Source organism: Lemur catta, chromosome 1, assembly GCF_020740605.2.
Source record: "Lemur catta isolate mLemCat1 chromosome 1, mLemCat1.pri, whole genome shotgun sequence".
Classification (NCBI taxonomy): Eukaryota; Metazoa; Chordata; class Mammalia; order Primates; family Lemuridae; genus Lemur; species Lemur catta.
In genome coordinates this window covers 77,410,357-77,431,227 of record NC_059128.1, presented here as the reverse complement: position 1 = coordinate 77,431,227, position 20,871 = coordinate 77,410,357, and the positions used below count along the sequence as shown (strand labels likewise).

Sequence of the window (20,871 nt, the reverse complement as noted above, 5' to 3'; positions counted from 1 at the left end):
GTTCCTTTGATACCTTGAAAATTCTGTGTCCTAAAGCTTTCAAATAGTGACACAATTTTCCTTGCACTTACAGATAGCAATCAATGATATGGATACATATCTTTTCTGACTTATTCTACTATCTTTGAGTGTACTGGGGAATTTGCCCCCATTATTAAAAGACTTTGGCCAAAGTTGGAAAAAAACAAGAGATTGATTTCCTGGGGCTAAAAAAGGAGGGACTATGGCCAGTAGTCGCATACTCCTCTGCCTAGTTTTTAGTCTAATAGTAGAATTATTCCTAAGAGCCTATTTTCAGAATATACTAAATACCATATATTCAAATTCAAGTTTCTTTACCAATTAACTAAAATAACCAGACATCAGAGTTCACTGTGGCTGCAGCCTACTTATTTATATAACAAATATAAATTACTAACTTACCTGAACAATTACTTCTATGTTATGTGTCCCATTACTGTAGTTTCTGGGGTTCCACTTCAGGATGAAAATGGGACCAGACAAATGAATAGCCTGCCCTAAATGAACTCCATCAATCTTAACTGTGACAGAAGTAATGGAGGATAAGGAAAAGGCCAAGACTCTAAAATGAGAGCATAGATAAAACACATGGTTTTTAGATATTTGTCATTGTTTTTATAAAGGAGAATAAGCCTATTATGACCTGAAAATATATAAGTATAGGCAGAACCATCACATTGTATAATACAACTGTAGGGACCACCATTCATATGATCTGGTTTCTTTCTGAATGGTGGCTTTGGACTTGTACAATTCAGCAAACCTGAACTGGTAAGAAATTAGGAACTATTCTTTCACTTTTTAGAAAGAAAAATCAATTTTCTTTTGACAAATACAGCTTCAAAGTTCTCTCTGAAAAAACACTCCTAAAGTCCTGGTTTTTCTTTTAGGAAAAGAATACAGGGTGGACATCTCATTTTGATAATCTAAGGTCAAGCCTACCATCCACTCATTTGGTTCCCAGAGTATCTGCCCAGAATAAGCAAGGTCATAATCAGGGCTAGGCTATCAGACCCTTTCAGAGAGTATGATACCTAAACCTGATATCCAGTTCTCATCAAAAAACCTGAATGACAGATGTGTGTTCCACTTCATTAGTGATCAAAACAATAAATATAAACATCTTGGCATCATTTCTTTCAAATTAATTAGTAAATATTTTTAAAAGTATAATATCTAATAATGACAAGAATGCTATATAGATTTGGCACTAATATTGCTTGGTAATATTATAAATTAGTCTCTATTTTTAAAAGTAATTAGATAACTGGTACACTGCTAAGTGTAAAATGGTGCAGCCACCATGGAAAACAGTATTTTTTAAGCAGCTCCTTAAAAAATTAAATAGGCTGGGCACAGTGGCTCACACCTGTAATCCTAGCACTTTGGGAGGCTGAGGCACCAGGATCACTTGAGGCCAGGAGTTCAAGACCAGCCTGGGCAACACAGTGAGACCTTGTTTCTACAAAACATTTTTTAAAAATTGGCTGGGCATGGTGGTGCACACCTGTAGTCCTAGCTACTCAGGAGGCTGAGGCAGGAGGATCACCTGAGCTCAGGAATTTGAGATTGCAGTGACTTAGGATGACACCACTACACTCTAGCTGGGCAACAGAGTGAGGCCCTGTCTCAAAAAAAAAAAAAAAAAATTAAACAAAGAATTACCATATGATCTATCAATTCCACTTCTAGGTATATATCCAAAATAAGTGAAATCAGGGACTCAAACAGATATTTGTACACCCATGTTCACAGAAGCATTATTCAGTATAGCCAATAAATAGAAGCAACCCAAGTGTCCATTGACAGATGAATGAATAAACAAAATGTGGTGTATACATTCAATGGAATAGTATTCCACTTTAAAAAGAAAGAAAATTCTGACACATGCTACAATATAGATGAACCTTGAGGATCTTAAGTTAAAGGAAATAAGCCAGTCACAAAAGGACAAATATTGAATGATTCCATTTATATGAAGTAGCTAGAGTAGTCAAATTGATAGAGACAGAAAGTATTATAGAATGGTGGTTGCCAAGGGCTGGCAGGAAGGGAGAATGGGAAGTTATTGTTTAACAGGTAATGATTTTCAGTTTGAGGCCCAGAGTGGTGGCTCATGTCTATAATCCTAGCATTTTGGGGGGCCGAGGCAGGAGGATCACTTAAGGCCAGGAGTTCGAAACCAGCCTTGGCATAATAGTGAGACCCCATCTCTACAAAAATAATAATAAAAAAAATTGTCCAGGCATAGTGGTGTGTGCCTATAGTCCCAGCTACTCAGGAGGCTGAGGCAGGAAGATCACTTGAGCCCAGGAGTTCAAGGTTGCAGTGAGCTGTGACCACACCACTGCACTGCAGCCTAAGCAACAGAGCGAGACCCTATCTCAAAAAAAAAAAAAAAAGGAATTTCAGTTTTAGAAGATGAAAAAAACTCTAGAGATGAACAGCAGTAATGGTTGCACAACAAAGTAAACTTACGGTGAACTTAATGCCAGGAACTAAACGCTTTAAAAATGGTTACAATGGTATATTTTATGCTATGTATATTTTATCATGATTAAAAAGAATAGTGATTTTAGCTCTAAAAAGAAAAAAGTAATCAGGTAATCTTTATCAACAGTCATAAAAGAATTCCAACTTTTTCACCTGGAATCTCACTTCTAGAACTCTATCTTAAAGAAATTATTCAAGTTAAAGAAGAATCTATATGTGCCAGATGTTCATCCCCAAATAAGAAAAAAACTAAAAGTTCACCCATAAGATATGAAAATGGCTAGATAAATTGTGGTACATTCTCTGTGTTGAAAAAAAAAATTAGAAATTAGAATAGCCTGTGCCTTATGATTATAACTATATAAAAACATGCTTAAAAGAGAATGCCTACCAGCCTGAGCAAGAGTGAGACCCCATCTCTACTAAAAAATAGAAAGAAATTATCTGGCCAACTAAAAATATATATAGAAAAAATTAGCTGGGCATGGTGGCGCATGCCTGTAGTCCCAGCTACTCGGGAGGCTGAGGCAGTAGGATCACTTAAGCCCAGGAGTTTGAGGTTGCTGTGAGCTAGGCTGACGCCACGGCACTCACTCTAGCCCAGGCAACAGAGCGAGACTCTGTCTCACAAAAAAAAAAAAAAGAGAATGCCTGAAAAGGAATACTCAGAAACACTAATAATAGTTCTATTAGACGCCAGGTGCAGTGGCTCATGCCTATAATCCCAGCATTCCGGAAGGCCAAGGTGGGAGGATCACTCGAGGCCAAGAGTTCAAGACCAACCTGGGCAACACAGTGAGACCCTATCTCTACAAAAAATTTAAAAATTAGCTGGGTGTGGTGGCATGTGCCTATAGTCCCAGCTACTTGGGAGGCTGAGGTGGGAGGATCACTTGAGCCTGGGAGTTGGTGGCTGCAGTGAGCTGTGATCACGCTACTGCACTCTAGCCTGGACGACAGAATGACACCCTGTCATTAGAAGAAAAAAAAAGTTCTATTAGAGGTACAGAAAAAACATGCTTATAATCCCATGACCTTGTTTTCCAAGGGTTGTTATGTTGTGTTATTTTTCAAAATAAAATTTAAAAGAGTAGTGCTTGCTTCAGCAGCACATATACTAAAAATTAGAACAATACAGAAAAGATTAGCATGGCCCCTGTGAAAGGATGACATGCAAAATAAATTTACAAATAATAAAACTAAGTTAAATTAAAAAGAATGTATTTAAAAAGCACCCTTACATTTGGAAAAAGTTATACATCTCTTTGCAAAAAGAATATTAATGTTTCATTAGGATTCTATTAATCTACATTGTCAAATTCACATCCCAACTGAATTTTCAATTCCATAAGGATTACATAGCTTTTGCTTTTTTTTTTTTTTTTTTTTTGAGATACGGTCTTGCTCTGTTGCTGGGACAATCACAGCTTGCTGCAGCCTCAAATTCCTGGTCTCAAGTGATCCTCTCACTTCAGCCTCCCAAGTAGCTAGGACTACAGGGGCATACCACCATGCCCAGCTAATTTTTCTATTTTTTTTTCTTTAAAGATGGGGTCTTGCTATGTTGCTCAGGCTGGTCTTAAACTCCTGGCCTCAAATGATCCTCCTGCTTCAGCCTCCCAAAGTGCTAGGATTATAGGCATAAACCACCTTACCCAGCCAGCTTTTACTTTTATGAAAGGCAATATAGCAAAATGAAAAGAATATTTCTGATATATAATGGTTTCATCCAGTAAAATTTCATCAGCTCAAAAAAATTATATAGTTTTTAAATGGAAGCAAAACAGTAAGCCATTTATATAATGTTTAGGTTGTTGAGAAAACTAAAGTGGGGCATATCTTAGCTTTCACACTGGGGTGCAATCACAATGACTTATTCTCCATCATTATCAAACTGAAAGTAAATTCTGAAAAATGGCTACATACCGAATGTGTGTTGAGTGAAAAAGTCTTTCTAGTGGTTCACGTTTAGCACAACTATAGAGGAGTGATTTAGGATTGGTGATAAGAACTACAGGCCACTTGCCAAAGGTCAAATCTGCAAAGCTAAAGAGGTCATGATCAAAAGCAAAGATCCGGTACCTGGAGACCAGAGGATAATAAGGTAATTTAGTCACTTCATTTTATAAGAGGGCATGAAGATAATATAACAGAACAAATATAAAAATACCAAACTAGGACTTTTTTTGTTACATGATGAATTTGAATACAGAGTAAATAATATTGTTTCTCTTTCTTTCCTTGTCCCTATCACTTTATCCCTCTCACATCTGTCATATCAACTGGGCTGTCATCAAGGCAATGAATTCAACTCTGCCCTAGAACAATACCTGGTACACAGCATGCACTCCTTAATTTTTAAATAAATACGTGTTAAAGTCATTCATTTTATTCCTATACTTTAAGACTAATTTGAACCTAATACATTCATCATAAGTCTAATACCTGACATTTTCATCCCACCAACAATGCTACATAAAATATTAAAATGGTTGATATGAACATAATTAGGAACCTTTCATGCTTCTTTTACACCATTATTTCTATAATTTCAAAGAAATTAAAGTTGTTTTCATTTTCCAAATGCAACAACAAAAGGAATAAAATATTCATTAAAGAATAATCTAAGTTTTATATTTTCTAACTTTTAGAAATGAGAGAAGAAATGATTGACTACAGCAGAAACCATAGTGCTCACCAAATACTCTACATGCTCCCATGAATATCCCAGTCTCCCTGATATTAGGTTGGGACCATGTGACTAGTTCTGGCCAATGGGCTATGAACAGAAGTGACATGTATCGTGCCACTGGTCCAAAGTACTTAAGAGTGAGTGTGAGTTCTCTGTGCTCTCTTCCCTGCCTTGCCATGTTGAAATAGTGGCATTATAAGATGGAGGAAGTCTGAATCCCTGACTCAATCCATGGAGAAGAGTTGCTTTGACTCATATTCGATTTATATGAATAAAAAATATCTGTTATGTTAAGTCACTGATATTTCTAGATTTATCTGCATCTACAACAAGGCCTAGCCTAATATTACTCATATAGTATTTTTAAAAATTCTTCTATTATAACTAATCCAATTTAAATGTTCATAAGGGTGGATAAAAGTTAGATCCTTTCAGTAAACTCCAGATAAAACCCCAAGGTTGGAACACAGGAAAGTGGCTGGGAGACAAAGAAAAAAAACGGTTTCATAATTAACATCACAACTTGTAACTGTAGTATTTAGGAGAAATAAAGAAACTGATCAAGGTTTAGGAAGGCAATCTGACATCAGGCAATCACAGCCCAGACTATAGCCTCACAGCCATGAATAGACAGGTCTTAGCTCCAACTAATTACAGTTACCAACTAATTACAGCCTTCTAGTGTAACTCTTACACAGTTTCTAGAAAAGCCAACCAAAATATGGAAGTACCTTCCAAGATGTAAAGCTACTTTTTAATTAATGGAAGTAGTTAAAAATAAAAAGATAACATATCAGCTCAACAAATATTTGTTGAGTACCTAATATCTTGAGAGCACTGGGTTTGAATAAATTAAACAACTGTAATATTAAACAATTAGATGTTAAACAATGAGATGATAACCCTCTATACTTGGTAAACTATTTTACTTAAATACTTCTCAAAAAAAAAGAAAAAATGTATATCTAACTATACTGTATGATTTTGGTAAATACATTGTTTTCTGTTAGAGAGACTTTAGCCTTAAGAAAACTACCTACTATCAATTTGAAGAACTTAAATCACTAACATCGTATAGCAACAATTAGTATGGTAGATATAAAATTCAGGGAAAAAAAATGACATTTCTAGACTAGTGTTTCTTAAAGTATGATCCATAGACTACCTCGTGGGCTTTTTAAAAATGCAGTTTCTTGGTCCCTAACACAGACCAACACAATCAAAATCTCTAGAGGTAAGGCCTGAAAATTTTTATTTTTAATAAGCTCCTCCATAACTCTTGGAGTTGGAGACTATTTCCTACTGGCTGCATCTTTCAAATCCAATGTAACATATGATGATAAACACTGCTGCTATGACAAGGTTTTTGCAAAATGACCAAGATTGCCAGATACATATATTACTTTAAGAAAACAGAAATAACACATGTTTTTCCTTGACTGGGATCACCCATGATAAAAATAAGAAAACTATCATTGCTTTAGCAAAACTTATGTGTGTAAATTCTATTTTGTGAGGTAGTTCCCTTACCTTCTATTATCCTTCCAGTCTCCCACCTCAAGTTCCAAAGTGCCCTGGAAGTGACGAGTGTGCAAAACAGGCATCAGTCCACCAAGTGTATGGAGATGCCCACACATATAAGCTGTAGCCAAACTAACCAATGAAAAATAAATGGGAAAAATGAATAAAGATAACCTGTGATGCCAAACTAATAAAAATGTCTCTTCAGAAAAGCAAGATAGTTACAGCAACATATAAGAACTAAAAGCAATTAATATTGATTTTGGAAGTCTGTCTCACCTCATTATTGATCGGATTCCTGGTGGTGGAGAAAGGATAGTGGATGTTGTAAAGTGTCCAAACCAAATCGTATGGTTGCTCTGACTACTTTCCTTGGCCAGTGATAAGAGCTCCTCCATTCTTTTCTAAAATGGAAAAAAAAATGGAAGAATCTTAAATTAAGGCTCAGGATGAAACCTAATGTCAATAGAGGAAAAAACTCCCCTGAAGTTTTATAATTATTATATTATATCCAGGGCTTAAACCCTACTAGTCAATGACCTGTATGGACCTCTGTAAGTTTCAAACGGTTTTCACATACAATTCATTTGATCCTAAAACACACACTGCAATAAGTAGGGCAGGTATTATCCTCGTTTGATAGATAAGGAAATTGAGAAATAAAGAAGTCACCACTAATCTTTTCAGCTTTGCAGTTAACAAAGAGGACATTGAAACAAAACTTCTAAAATAACATCACAGAAGAACTTGTACCTAAATGTTCATAATAGCTCTATTCATAGTAGCCAAAATCTAGAAACTATAAACAAATTGCAATACAACCATACAATGGAATATTACTCAGCAGTAAAAAAGAAAGAACTACTGATACACACAATCATATGGATGAATCTCAGAAACATTATACTGAGCAAAAGATGCCAAACCCAAGAGTGCATGCTATATGATTTCATTTATACAAAATTTTAGAACAAACAAAACTAATCTATACTGATAGAAAAACCAATCAGTTTTTCCTTAGGAGATGAAGACAGACTATACAAGAAGACTTTCTAGGGTGATGGAAATGTTCTATGTCTTGATTGTGGTGACAGTTATACCAGTATATACATTTGTCAAAACTCCTCAAACACTTAAAAGTGAGCCTATTTTATTATATACAAATCATACTTCATAAAGGTGATTTCAAAAAATAACTTGCACATAGTAAATATGCATTAATATTATCTATAAGATGCTTACAGTAATAAATTTCTGGGCCCTACTCTCAGAGTTTCTAATTTGGTAAGTTTGGGGTAAGGCCAGGGAATTTGCATTTTATTACACTCCAGTTGATATTCATGCATGTGATCCTTGAATCCTACCTTAAAAAACACTATTCTAAGGAATAGGACTTAATATAAGTTGTTATTAATAATTAACCCTGATTAATGACACTTGGCACATAGGAAACAAAATATAACCTAATTAAATAAAATGTCTAACATAACAATGCACTCAACAACATTCTGTTCACTTGATTTCAACCTCTTTTGAACCATCTTAGTTCTCTGAACCTCTTAGTTCTAACTTAGCAAATTCTGCTCTTTTTTAATAGTTATTTCTATATTGGTCTTATATCCCACCACTAGACTAAATACTTTAAGAGGCCAGGAACTTGACCTTATCACCTTTGTATTCTTTCATATGGGTACAAATGTCTTGCTTAGGAGCCTGTGCTCATTAGTGAGTTGCCATTTGTTATACGAAGAAATAAGGAGAGGTTCTCAGATGTGATTTCCAGACAGTTTTAATCCAGCAACGGTTTCCACCTAGCCTTGCCAAAAATAGTTTAAAAGAAACTTATCTAATTGAATTGTTGTTCTTCTCTTGTTAAACAAATATATAGACCACTAGTTATAATTGGTAATTTGGGGGGGCTTAGGAATATACCGTGCATACACAAAGCTGTATGCCCTGCACCTTGCAAAGTGCATCTTGCACTTAGAACATATTTGTTAAATGTTTACTGAATAAGTATAAAGTATGAGATACTTCCTTCCCAGATTTGGGGACAAGAACAGGGATAGCAATAATAGTGCTAAAGTAGCCAGTAACTTCTAGCCATACCTGTAACCAAGTAAAATTTTTCTTGAACATTTCCAGATAAGAATTTGTTTACATAGGATAACTTTAAGTGATACACATATATTCAAGAAAAAATAAAATAGGTAAGCTACAAAGGGAAGTAAGATTTTTACTGTACCTTATCTAAAATTCCAAAGAAATTATAGGGTCTCTTGGGCCCTGGATTTATGGTGGCATCCACATAGATGAAAGAATAGTTGCCAAAGGGAGTACTGTGGATATAATGGAAAGAGCCATCCCTACGTACAGCAGAATATTTCCTAAAAAATACAAGACAGGAAAGTTTCAGTACAATCATAAAAAGATAGGATGCATTTAAATTCCTTCCCTAATACCATATTAGATTTTGCCTCCCTTTGAAAAGGAGATTTATTAATCTGACAGAAAAATACACTAAACTAGATCCACAATGGATAAACCGATTAAAAGAAATTTCAGTTTTTCTCTGGTTGTCTCCAAAGAGTCATACAAACTAGTTCATCAATAACCAAACACCAGTTCACCATATAAAGCAGAGAAGTAAGACGACTATTTTAGGCAGTCCACTAAACATTTAGAAAGAAATGAATCAGAATCCGGTGAAATGGTATTTATCAATCATTTAAAAATTCAGTGAGGGGGGGTGAAAAAAAATTTTTTTTTAATTTAGTGAGGGTCTACTATGTACCTAGCAGAATTCTTGGTGTAGTGAAATTAAAAAAAGATGTTTTCCTCTTGAAACAGGACTACAGAGGATTAATTCACAAGAAAGATTTGCAAAGATGAATCCAGGAGAAAAATGTTAGTCTGGGTCTGGGTGAGTAAATCTTTTTCAATCCCTAAAAATATATTGATAACTCACACCCTATCAAAGTCCTAAAAATATATTTATCACATAAGACCCTATGAAAGTCCTCACTACTGTAAGTGTCAACACTGTTCAGGTATTCATAAAATTGTAGGGTGAACGGCAGGGACAAAGGATGGGTAGTAGTGCAGAGTAGGCACTCATTAAGTATTTGTCAAATAAATGAGAAGGAACGTATAGATTATATTGGGGGCATACCTGTATTATTCAAATGTCAGAAAATTATACAAAAAGTTAGTATCATCTTTTATCTAACTGTCTTATATGATGTTATACCTAAAAGCACATATAAAAAAATACAGATAAACCTCTGAAACTTAATGTGCTAGCAGGGAGCAATATTTAAGCCACAATAGCCATCAAATATATCATAATCAAAATAAATATATTATAACAGACATTACAATTAATACTCAAAAATTAGTGAAACCTAATTTATATGAAGTCAATTAGTTCTATTGCCTCTCTTCTTAGTATTTTTTTTTTTTTTTGAGACAGAGTCTCACTCTGTTGCCCAGGCTAGAGTGCCGTGGCGTCAGCCTAGCTCACAGCAACCTCAAACTCCTGGGCTCGAGAAATCCTACTGCCTCAGCCTCCCGAGTAGCTGGGACTACAGGCATGCACCACCATGCCTGGCTAATTTTTTCTATATATTTTCAGTTGTCCAGCTAATTTCTTTCTATTTTTTTTAGTAGAGATGGGGTCTCACTCTTGTTCAGGCTGGCCTCAAACTCCTGAACTCAAATGATCCTCCCGCCTCGGCCTCTTAGTATTTTTAAAATTTCTATTTCAGGGATTTTTTCCAAATTAAATTTTTATTTATATTTTTTCTTGATTATTTTATTTTTGGTTACTCCTCAGGATCTTATGATCTCATATATGTTGTTTCTTTTCCTGCATTTTTTGATACATTAAAACCCATCTGTCTAAAAATAAATCCAACTATTTGAAAGCAGAGGTTAAATATATTAAGTTAATAACATTTTTTTAAATTCTGGATTTTGGCATTCTGGGCACTCTTAAGATTTTTTTTTTTTTCCTCCAAACTGATATTTCTGTAATACCCATATCTCTAACAAAATGCCATTTGTTAAATTCAGATAAAGTTTGTGTGACTAAAAACAAAAAATATAAAAGAAACTTTAAATAAAATGACCAATCACTTTACTTTCCCAATAACCACTCAGCCCCTAAGTCCTATTGATTCTTCTGTGAAAATGTTTCTTCATTCCCAGAGTCACCATCAAAGATACAAAGAGTTAACAGGAAGCAAAAGATCTTCATCCCTTCCTTTTCCTTTCTCACACTAACAAAAGAGGACAACCTCCTCTGCCAAGTTATAGTGACTCTAATTACATAATTTCCGTTAGACCAATGCTTTTGACCTATCATCCTCAAATTGATGTTGTCATTCCCACATCTAAGAACTTCGTTCAGACAGGTATGTCTCTCTTCATTTCAGGCCCTTTCCATATCATGGCTAGACTACTTCCTGTTTGGTCCACATAACTCTAGTCTCTCCCTCTTTTTTCCTTTTTACCCCTATCTTTTTTCTTTTATGTTGTAAGACTGTCCTTTATAAAATACTATTTTCATTATGTTACTTGTGTCCCTGAGAACCTATGCTGGATTATGAACTATTACCTATCACATTTAAATTTCTATGCTTGCTAATTAAGACCTCTATAAATCGGTCCAAAGCTACCTAGCCAGTGTCCTACCAATCCTCAGTGTGAACCTTTATTCTGGTGATACCAATTTCTTTATTGTCCCCCATGCCAAAAGCTCATTCTAACTTTTAAAGCTCTTTTCATGCCTATCCTTTTGCCTAAAATATACTCTTTGGTATATCCAACTTCTTTGAATGCTACCTGTCTTTTAAGACTAGACACACTTTTCACTTGTCTTATAAAGTCTTCTGTAAGTCCACCCCACGCTGATCTCTGCCTTTTCTGATTTCTAATAGTGATTGTCATGTACACGAAATAATCTAACATTTCATCAGCCATTCCTTCCTTTCTAATTGTTTCCTAAACAATTCTTATCTCCCTTAAATAGACTGTAAGTTCCTTGAAGGCAGAAGATACATTTTTAATATTAACTCTTGTATCTCTCATACTATCCAACTGGTGATGGGCTCTCAATAAATACTGGCTACTTGATTGATTGACAATGTAGGGCAAAGCTGCTGAATACCCTGGAACTGAAGATGAAATTGCAACCAAAGAAGAATCTCAACACACTGAAAACTAGAGAATTGGCTTTCTAACTCAGAGATCCTCAGCATTTTTCACATAAAAATTAAAGACAATTTTAATATTTGTGTGATATGGGATGAAAGGATAAGGCAACCAAGGGTGAGTAACTGGGCTCTCTAGCCACCATGGAGGCTGAGAGAATGTTATCGCAGCATTCTGAAAACCCATGGACCTCAGTAGTTTGGCTGACAAGCTCTGATCTAAATGACTTCTGCTATGCACCAATGGCCAAAAAAAAAAAAATGTCTGGGTAGAATATTAAAAGGACCATTGGCCAACACAAAGCATTAAAGTACAGGCATGCCTTGGAGGTATTGTGGTTCCAGAACACTACAATAAAGCAAATATTGCAAAACAGTGAGTCACACGAATTTTTTGGTGTCCCACTGCATATAAAAGTTATTTTTACACTATTCTCTAGTCTGTAGTCTATTAAGTGTGCAATAGCATTATATCTAAAAAAGCAATGTACATACCCTAATTAAAAAATGCTTCATTGCTAAAAAATGCTAACAATCATCTGAGCCTTAAGCAAATTGTAATCTTTTTGCTGGTGGAAGATCTTTCCTCAATGTTGATGGCTGCTGACTAATCAGGGTGCTTGTTGCTGAAGGCTGGGGTAGCTGTGGCAATTTCTGAAAAAAGGACAACAATGGGCCGGGCCCGGTGGCTCACGCCTGTAATCCTAGCCCTCTGGGAGGCCGAGGCGGGTGGATCGCTCGAGGTCAGGAGTTCGAGACCAGCCTGAGCGAGACCCTGTCTCTACTAAAAAAAATAGAAATAAATTATCTGGACAACTAAAAATATATATATAGAAAAAATTAGCCAGGCATGGTGGCACATGCCTGTAGTCCCAGCTACTCGGGAGGCTGAGGCAGTAGGATCGCTTAAGCCCAGGAGTTTGAGATTGCTGTGAGTTAGGCTGATGCCACGGCACTCACTCTAGCCCGGGCTACAAAGTGAGAGCTACAAAAGTGAGCAACAAAAAAAAAGGACAACAATGAAGTTTGTTACATTGATTGACTTTTGCTTTCATGAAAGATTTCTCTGTAGCATGTAATGCTGTTTGATAGCATTTTAGCCACAGAACTTTTTTTTAGACAGAGTCTTGCTCTGTTACTTGTGCTAGAGTATAATGGCATCATAATAGCTCACGGCAACCTCAAACTCCTGGGCTCAAGTGATCCTCCTGACTCAGCCTCCCAAGTAGCTGGGACGACAGGCATGCACCACCACATCCAGCTAAAGTTTTCTATTTTTTGTAGAGACAGAGTCTCACTCTTGCTAGGCTGGTCTCCACCCCCTGGCCTCAAGCAATTCTCCTGCCTTGGCCTCCCAAAGTGTGAGGATTACCGGTGTGAGCCACCGTGCTAGGCCAAACTTATCTTAAAATTGGAGTCAATCCTCTCTAACCTTGCCATTCCTTTATCGACTAAGTTTACGTAATATTCTAAATCCTTTGCTGTCCTTGCCATAAGGTTCACAGCATCTTCACCAGGAGTGGATTCTACCTCAAGAAACCACTTTTTGGCTCATCCACAAGAAGCAACTCCTCATCCATTCAAGTTTTACCATGAGATTGCAGCAATTCAGTCAAATCTTCAGGTTCCACTTCTAAGTCCATTTCTCCTGCTATTTCCACCACATCTGCAGTTATTTCCTCCACTGAAGTCTTAAACCCCTCAAAGTCATTCATGAGAGTTGGAAATCAACTTTTTCCAAATGCCTATTCATGTTGATATTTTGACCTCCTCCCATCAATCACAAATGTTCTTAAGGGCATCTAGAATGATGAATCCTTTCCAGAAGGTTTCCAATTGACATTGCCCATATCCATCAGAGGAATCACTATCGATGGCAGCTACAGCCTTATAAAATATATTTTTGAAATAGTAAGAGTTGAAGATCAAAATTACTCCTTGATCCACTGGCTGTGGAATGGATTTTGTGTTTGCAGGCATGACAACATTAATCTCTCTGTACATCTCCAGAAGAGCTCTTACCAGGTACATTGTCAATGAGCAGTAATACTTTGAAAGCAGTCTTTCTTTCTGAGCAGTAGGTCTCAAAAGTGAACTTAACGTATTTAGTAAACCATGCTGCCAACAGATGTGCTGTTATCCAGGCTTTGTTGTTCATGTATAAAGCACAGGCAAAGTAGATTGAGCGTAATTCTTAAGGGCTCTAGGATTTGGGGAATGGTAAATGAGCACTGGCTTCAACTTAAAGTCACTAGCTGCATTATCCCTTAACAAGAGAGTCAGCCTATCCTTTGAAGCCAGGCATTGACTTCTCCTCTCTAGCTATGAGTCTTAGATGGCATGTTCCTCCAACAGAAGGCTGCTTCATCTACACTGAAAATCTGTTGTTTAGTATATACACCTTCATCAATGATCTTAGATCTTCTGGTTAACTTGGTGCAGCTTCTCCATCAGTTAGCACTTGCAGCTTCACCTTGCACTTTCTTTTTTTTTTTTTTATTTTTTTTATTTTTTTGAGACAGAGTCTTGCTTTGTTGCCTGGGCTAGAGTGAGTGCCGTGGCATCAGCCTAGCTCACAGCAACCTCAAACTCCTGGGCTTAAGCGATCCTACTGCCTCAGCCTCCCGAGTAGCTGGGACTACAGGCATGCACCACCATGCCCGGCTAATTTTTTTTTTCTATATGTATTTTTAGTTGGCTAGATAATTTCTTTCTATTTTTAGTAGAGACGGGGTCTTGCTCTTACTCAGGCTGGTCTCGAACTCCTGACCTCAAGCGATCCACCCGCCTCGACCTCTCAGAGTATTAGGATTACAGGCGTGAGCCACTGTGCCCGGCCCACCTTGCACTTTCATATTATGGAAATAGCTTCCTTCCTTAAACCTCGTGAACCAACCTCTGCTATCTTCAGGCTTTTTTTCTGCAGCTTCCTCACCTCTTTCAGCCTTCATGGAATTGAAGAGAGTTAAGGCCTTGCTCTGGATTAGCCTTTGGCTTAAGGGAATGTTGTAGCTGGTTTGAGCTTCTATCCAGACCACTAAAACTTTCTCCATATCAAAAGAAGGCTGTTTTGCTTTATTATTCATGTGTTTACTGGAGTAGCACTTTTAATTTCCTTAAAGAACATTTCCTTTGCAGTCACAGCTTGGCTAACTGGTGGAAGTTGGCCTGTCTCAGCTTTTGACATGCCTTCCTCACAGACTTCATCATTTCTAGCTTTTGATTTAAAGTGAAAGACGTTAGACTCTACCATTCACTTGAACACTGTAAGGCCACTGTAGGGTAATTAATTAGCTTAATTTAAACGTTGTCTTTCCTCAGGGAATAGGGAAGCCAAAGAGGAGGGAGAGAGATAGGGGAATCGGCCATTGGTGGAACAGTCAGAACACACACAACATTTATTATTAATTGCCATCTTATAGGGGCATAGCTCATGGCATCCCAAAATAATTACAATGGTAACATCAAAGGTCACATATCACAGATCAGACATAATAATAATGAAAAAAGTTTGAAATATTGTGAGAATCACCAAAATGTGACAACAGATACTGTGGTACATACTGTTGGAAAAATGGCACCAATAGACTTGCTCAGACACAGGTTGTCACAAACTTTCAATTTGTTAAAAGCACAATATCTGTGAAGGACAATAAAGTGAGGCATAATAAAACAAGATATGCCTGCATATGAAACAAAAAGAACTAAAGAAAAAGTCTAACCAAACAAAAAGAACTGAATCTGTCACAAAAAATAGGAACGCCTCTTTTCTAAATTACCAGAGGTTCTTTATATAGGAACTTTATCTGTTAAAAAATTAACTGAGCACTGTGGCTCACACTTGTAATCGCAGCACTTTGGGAGGCCAAGATGGGATGATTACTTGAGCTCAGGAGTTAGAGACCAGGCTGGGCAACATAATGAGATTCCATCTCTAAAAACAAAATATGTTTTCACTCATTCAGTGTATTGACTATGCCTTCCTTGTAAAATAGACTCTACATATTGGTCTGTCGTCTATTTATTACAGTACCTGTAATAATTCTTGACGCTGTCCAGACTTGGAATATTGTATGCATCTAATTAAAAAGAAAAAAACAAACATGCATCTACATTAAAAAGAAAAAAATGCAAACATATTAATTACTAAAGAAAAATGACAACTCTTTTTATAACACTTTTTTTTTTTTCACCCAAGGTAGAGCCATAGTTTCATTTATTATCCAGCAAACAGTGGGAAGACTAGGGGAGCGACCCAGTCTGGACACCCTCCCATTATTGCCATAGGTTCCAGTTTCTTCCCCAACCCAGAGGGCCTAGAGGCATTTAGCCTAGGGAAAGGGTGGACCAAGCCTCTGGCCCTTGGGATGGAGCAGGGTCCAGATGGCCCTTGCCCTAGCACCAACTCATGAACCCCCACCCCAGGCCTGACTCCCTAGGGCCACTGAGCCCCTCTCGGAGCCAGGCTGAATAGACTCTAGGCTGCTGGGCCCAGCTCCAAGCAGGATGGACTCCAAATTCTGGACCCCAGGCTGGCTGAATCTGGGATCCTAATTCCAGGCACTGAGTGGGATGCACTTAGGTACTAGGCTCTAGGCTAAGCCAGAGGCCTTCAGGATTACGGCAGGTAGCTGTCCTCATGGCTAGGCTTCTGGGGCAGTGGAGCCTTCTCAGGACAGGGGCCGGGGTGGAGTTGTGACTGGATTTGGAGAGATAGTTGACATTAGTAGAGTGAGAATGGCAGGCACAGCAGAGAATGACCCAGAGCAGCAGCGGCAAAGAGACTTTGAGGCCACTGCAGATGATGGCAGTGAGGGCTCCCTGGGAGATGGCTCCTCCTAGGACCGGCAGCACCCTCACCCAAACACAGACAGCAGAGCTGCCTCAATGGCAAGGCCCATGCTGAGGTGGGACTCTGGTATGGCTGTCATTTCAAGGAGGCTGTCTTCTCTACATGCTCAATGATTTCTGGGCAGTAGAGATGTCTACCTGCAGTCCTCAGCCTAAGTAGAGCCCAGTCCATGCCTGCGGGAGGGTCTGGGCAACTGAATACTCAGAGACAACTGAACCTTGGGAGCCTGCAGGCCAGGGAAGGAAGGCAGCAGGAGGCCAGCAGGGGCAAGTTGGCTCTCCCTGCCCTCCCTCTCAGCAAGCTCTTAGGCTCAGTAGAACATTCAGCCCCACCAGGCTGCCTCTGCCCTCTTTCTATAACACTCTAAATAATAGAGTGCCAATCAATTAGACTGATGCTTTGAAAAACTTGAAAGCTTAACAGAATTCAGAATATCTGTGAACTTATTTAAGGCACCTAGTATACTGGAGAATAACAGGTACTTTGAATTATGTACTATTCAGAATAAAGCAATTCAAAGTTATAAGATTGGAATGTTGTTGTGGCTGCTATTTTAATCCTGTGATTCCAGAAGCCAGCAAAAAATGGATTCATGCCTAATGTATGGATCAAATAAAGTAGACAAATGAAGTGCTTAACTGATAAGAAAGTTAACCTTTATAAAACAAACAAATTTACCATTAGGACTCTTTTGGAGAAAAGCTCATTTCCACATTATTAATAATATAATTATGATAATCTAAAAAAGGGAAGGGATTATCCATTTCTCTGCCCATGTCTATAGAGATTTGTTCACCATTTAAAATTTTTAAAATTTATATACAGTAAAATTCATTCTTTGTGATGTACAGTTCTATGGATTTTGGCAAATACATCATCATGTATCTACCACCACAATAAAAATACAGAATAGTTCCATCACCTCCAAAAATTCTCTCATATTGCCTCTTTGTTGTCTGTCTCTCCCCACAACTACAACCCCTGACAACTACAATCTGTTTTGCCTTTTCCTAACTATCACATAAGTGGAATCATACAGCATGCAGACTTATGGGTTTAACTTCTTTCACTTAGCAAAATGTAAATTTTTAAAAACATTTGCCCGCAAGAGTTGTGTTAGAAGCTTTTCTTCCATGTAAAGACGAAAGTACCATACCAACTGTCATTTCAAAAGCTAACAATGACATCTGAAGTTTTAAAATCACATTATAGTTGTATTTCAGAGCTGTGGCCTTCAGTATATCTAAACATATGTTACGATATCCCATTTTATAGTTTTACAATCTAAATTGGAAAATCTGGGCCAGGCACAGTGGGTTACGCCTGTAATCCTAGCATTCTGGGAGGCCGAGGCGGGCGGATTATTTGAGCTCAGGAGTTTGAGACCAGCCTGAGCAAGAGCGAGATCCTGTCTCTACTAAAAAAATAGAAAGAAATTATCTGGACAACTGAAAATACATAGAAAAAATGAGCCGGGCATGGTGGCACATGCCTGTAGTCTCAGCTACTTGGGAGGCTGAGGCAGAAGGAGCCCAGGAGTTTGAGGTTGCTATGAGCTAGGCTGACGCCATGGCACTCTAGCCTGGGCAACAGAGTGAGATTCTGTCTCAAAAAAAAAAAAAAAAAACAATTAAAAAAATAATAAAATAAATTGGAAAATCTAAATTCCTGAAGGAAAAAAAATATCTAATCTTTATTATATGTGGGTCATGACTCTTACCATGATTTCCTTTGATATCCAGCCACTTGGTTTTTTCCACGACCCTTGTCTTCTTCAGAATACTCTGGTAAGTTTGCCATTCTACCTCATGCTGCCTGGATCCCCACTGTTCCTTTGTTTTGGCATCTGTCAGGTCTCCTGTAGGTTTACATGAGAATTAAATCACAATGCAAAATAAACTCCAGGGGGTTCAAATTCTTTAGATAAGCACATTGAAGGAACAAAGATAGTGAAAGTATTCAACATATATAAGCACAACCACTTAAGAGTCCACCTATGTCCAAAGCAAGCCATCTAAACTAACAAGATTTTCTCAGCAAGGATTTTGTTTCTTCTAGGTTAGCAACTGCCTATTTAACCTCCTGTGATATTAGAAATGGGTTGTGGAAATAAAAAACCTTTAAAGAGAGCAGTACAAAATGCATCAATAGACTGATAAAATGAAAATCTTTTATTAGAAATTACAATACTCTCAGCAGGTGCCTAATATCATATTTTCCAAACCCCAAATCAGGATATGTGATTTGACTAAGTATTATTTTTACAGCAAGAAGCAATCTGGATAGTCTAATATGGACAATGAAATACCACAATTTATAGGAAACTAAACAGAATACTTGAAATGGGGCTTCATCCATTAAATAAGGACTGATACCCCATCGTATTAGCAGAGGTGTTTCGGTAAGGTGGATGGGAGATGACTCCCCCAATAAACAAGGTAGATGCTCCTTTAGCTGTTTCTCCCCACTACAGTTTGGGAGCAAATGATCAAGGGTTTAAAGAGTCTAAGAAACCCAAGTCACAAAAGTATCAAGCGATGAAGAAAAAGTGCCCTGAGTCATTTGAAGCCTCAGCAACTGAAAATATAAGATTAATAATGTAAAGAAAATGGAAATGTTAGCAAAATGAGAGAACCTTTGATTCATAGTTACAGGACTTTACCTAATTCTCTCTCAAATCCAGAACTGCAACAACAAAAACCAGATACAAATATAACAGACAACACACTGACACTGACATGAGAATCATGAGCCTTGCTTTTTCTTTGACAAAACCTTGCTACAGCAAATTATTTTGCCTGGATCTTGACTCAGTTATCCACAGGCAAAGAAAATTATAATGTCCCATCTCCTGTACCTCGCAGGGCTCACCTGGGGCTGTGGCTATAGTGTTCCCAACATGCCCAAAGTGAAAAGCTGCAGCCCTGGCTAGCATTCTACCATCCAGACCACAGAACACAACCACAGCACGGCAATCCACCCTACCTGTTGCTAGGACGAGAGCTGGTTGAATGATGTCAATAGTTTCAGAACAGAACTTCTCTAAGTCTACCGCTCTGCCTGGATCTCGAAACCTGCTCAGGTGAATGTCGGATATCTGCCGAAAGCAGGTATTGAACAGAGAGATCTGAGTCAGGAAAAGGCAGCATGGGCAGAGAAGGCCCAGCGGCTCTCTCAGGCGGAAGGAAAAGGCAAAGATGCAGTGCATCAACGAACCCCTCCCAGGGAAGAACCGAGCCGAGGCCAGCACTAGACAGACCCTTGAGTTACAACCTGACTGAGGCCCCCAGCCTGGAATGTGGGGCCCAAACAGGCGCGCATGGCGCCCCCACAGAAACCGCCAGGGTCTCACCACCCCGTGCTCTCCCTGCGCCTGCCCCCCGCGGGGCTTCCCGCTGCATCACCTGCAGGCCCCAAAAGATGTTGCCGTCTCCGGGGCCGGGCGCTGGGTGCGGCCTCCGGTGGGGCGCGGGGTGGGGCAGCGACGAGGGCTGGCCCGCCAGGCCGTAGTGTTCCAAGAGCATCGCCGCTAGCGCGGCAGCAGCCAACCCCGCGACCACCCTCAGGGCCAGCGCTGCAGCCATCCCGCCAGCCCGCCGGGGCGCGGCCCTCACTGCTCCGTGCCCGGACTGCGTGCCGCTCCCGGGAGGCGCTCTGCCCGCACTTCCGGACTCTATTGTCGCGGGGTCCGGGCGGGACTTGGGGCCTGGGGTGCTTGGCTCGTCAGCCGCCGCGGTGTACCTGCCTCCCTCTGGCCGTCCGCGTCTCCAGGCTTGGTTTGCAAATGGAATGCAGGCAAAAGAAAGGAAACCAAGACTGCCAATGACGGTCGCCGAGTGGTGGCAGGGAAGGAGCCCCGGACCTGTATCTGGGAGGCGAGGGCTAGAGTCCTGGCTCTGCCTTGGTCAATCGTTCCTGACCTCAGTGGGTCGGTCTCCTGACCTGTAAAACGCAAGTTATAATGCATTCCGTGGGTACTTTGCAGGATGGTTGTTAGAATCAAAATGAGTATGTATGAGGACGCCTTTTTAATTGCCTTACGAATGTGTTGGGTGGCTTCCTCCGGCCCCTTCTGATTA

General features: G+C 38.8%; 1 protein-coding gene, 1 non-coding gene and 1 pseudogene across 6 annotated transcripts in view; 1 reads left to right on the top strand and 2 right to left on the bottom strand.

Moving 5' to 3' along the window:
* The window catches only part of TMEM62 (transmembrane protein 62), a 40,449-nt gene extending 19,845 nt beyond the window's left edge, over positions 1-20,604 (bottom strand). For 2 of the 5 annotated variants that reach the window (XM_045539763.1, XM_045539772.1), the window contains exons 1-9: positions 20,197-20,469; positions 19,778-19,889; positions 18,513-18,650; positions 15,974-16,019; positions 8,973-9,114; positions 7,007-7,131; positions 6,737-6,859; positions 4,441-4,596; positions 424-583 (exon numbers count right to left, since the gene is read on the bottom strand). In XM_045539763.1, coding sequence (XP_045395719.1) covers positions 424-583; positions 4,441-4,596; positions 6,737-6,859; positions 7,007-7,131; positions 8,973-9,114; positions 15,974-16,019; positions 18,513-18,650; positions 19,778-19,889; positions 20,197-20,376 — 1,182 coding nt within the window. In that variant the 5' untranslated portion in view covers positions 20,377-20,469. Of the gene's footprint in view, positions 1-423; positions 584-4,440; positions 4,597-6,736; positions 6,860-7,006; positions 7,132-8,972; positions 9,115-15,973; positions 16,020-18,512; positions 18,651-19,777; positions 19,890-20,196 lie in introns of those variants that run through there. The other 3 variants (XM_045539753.1, XM_045539778.1, XM_045539787.1) reach the window with 3 other exon arrangements.
* On the top strand, positions 3,608-3,715 carry LOC123631191. The gene has a single exon (XR_006733057.1). It is a non-coding gene; the product is annotated as a U6 spliceosomal RNA (small nuclear RNA).
* On the bottom strand, positions 16,538-16,963 carry LOC123642969 (annotated as a pseudogene).
* Positions 20,605-20,871: the final 267 nt, after the last annotated feature.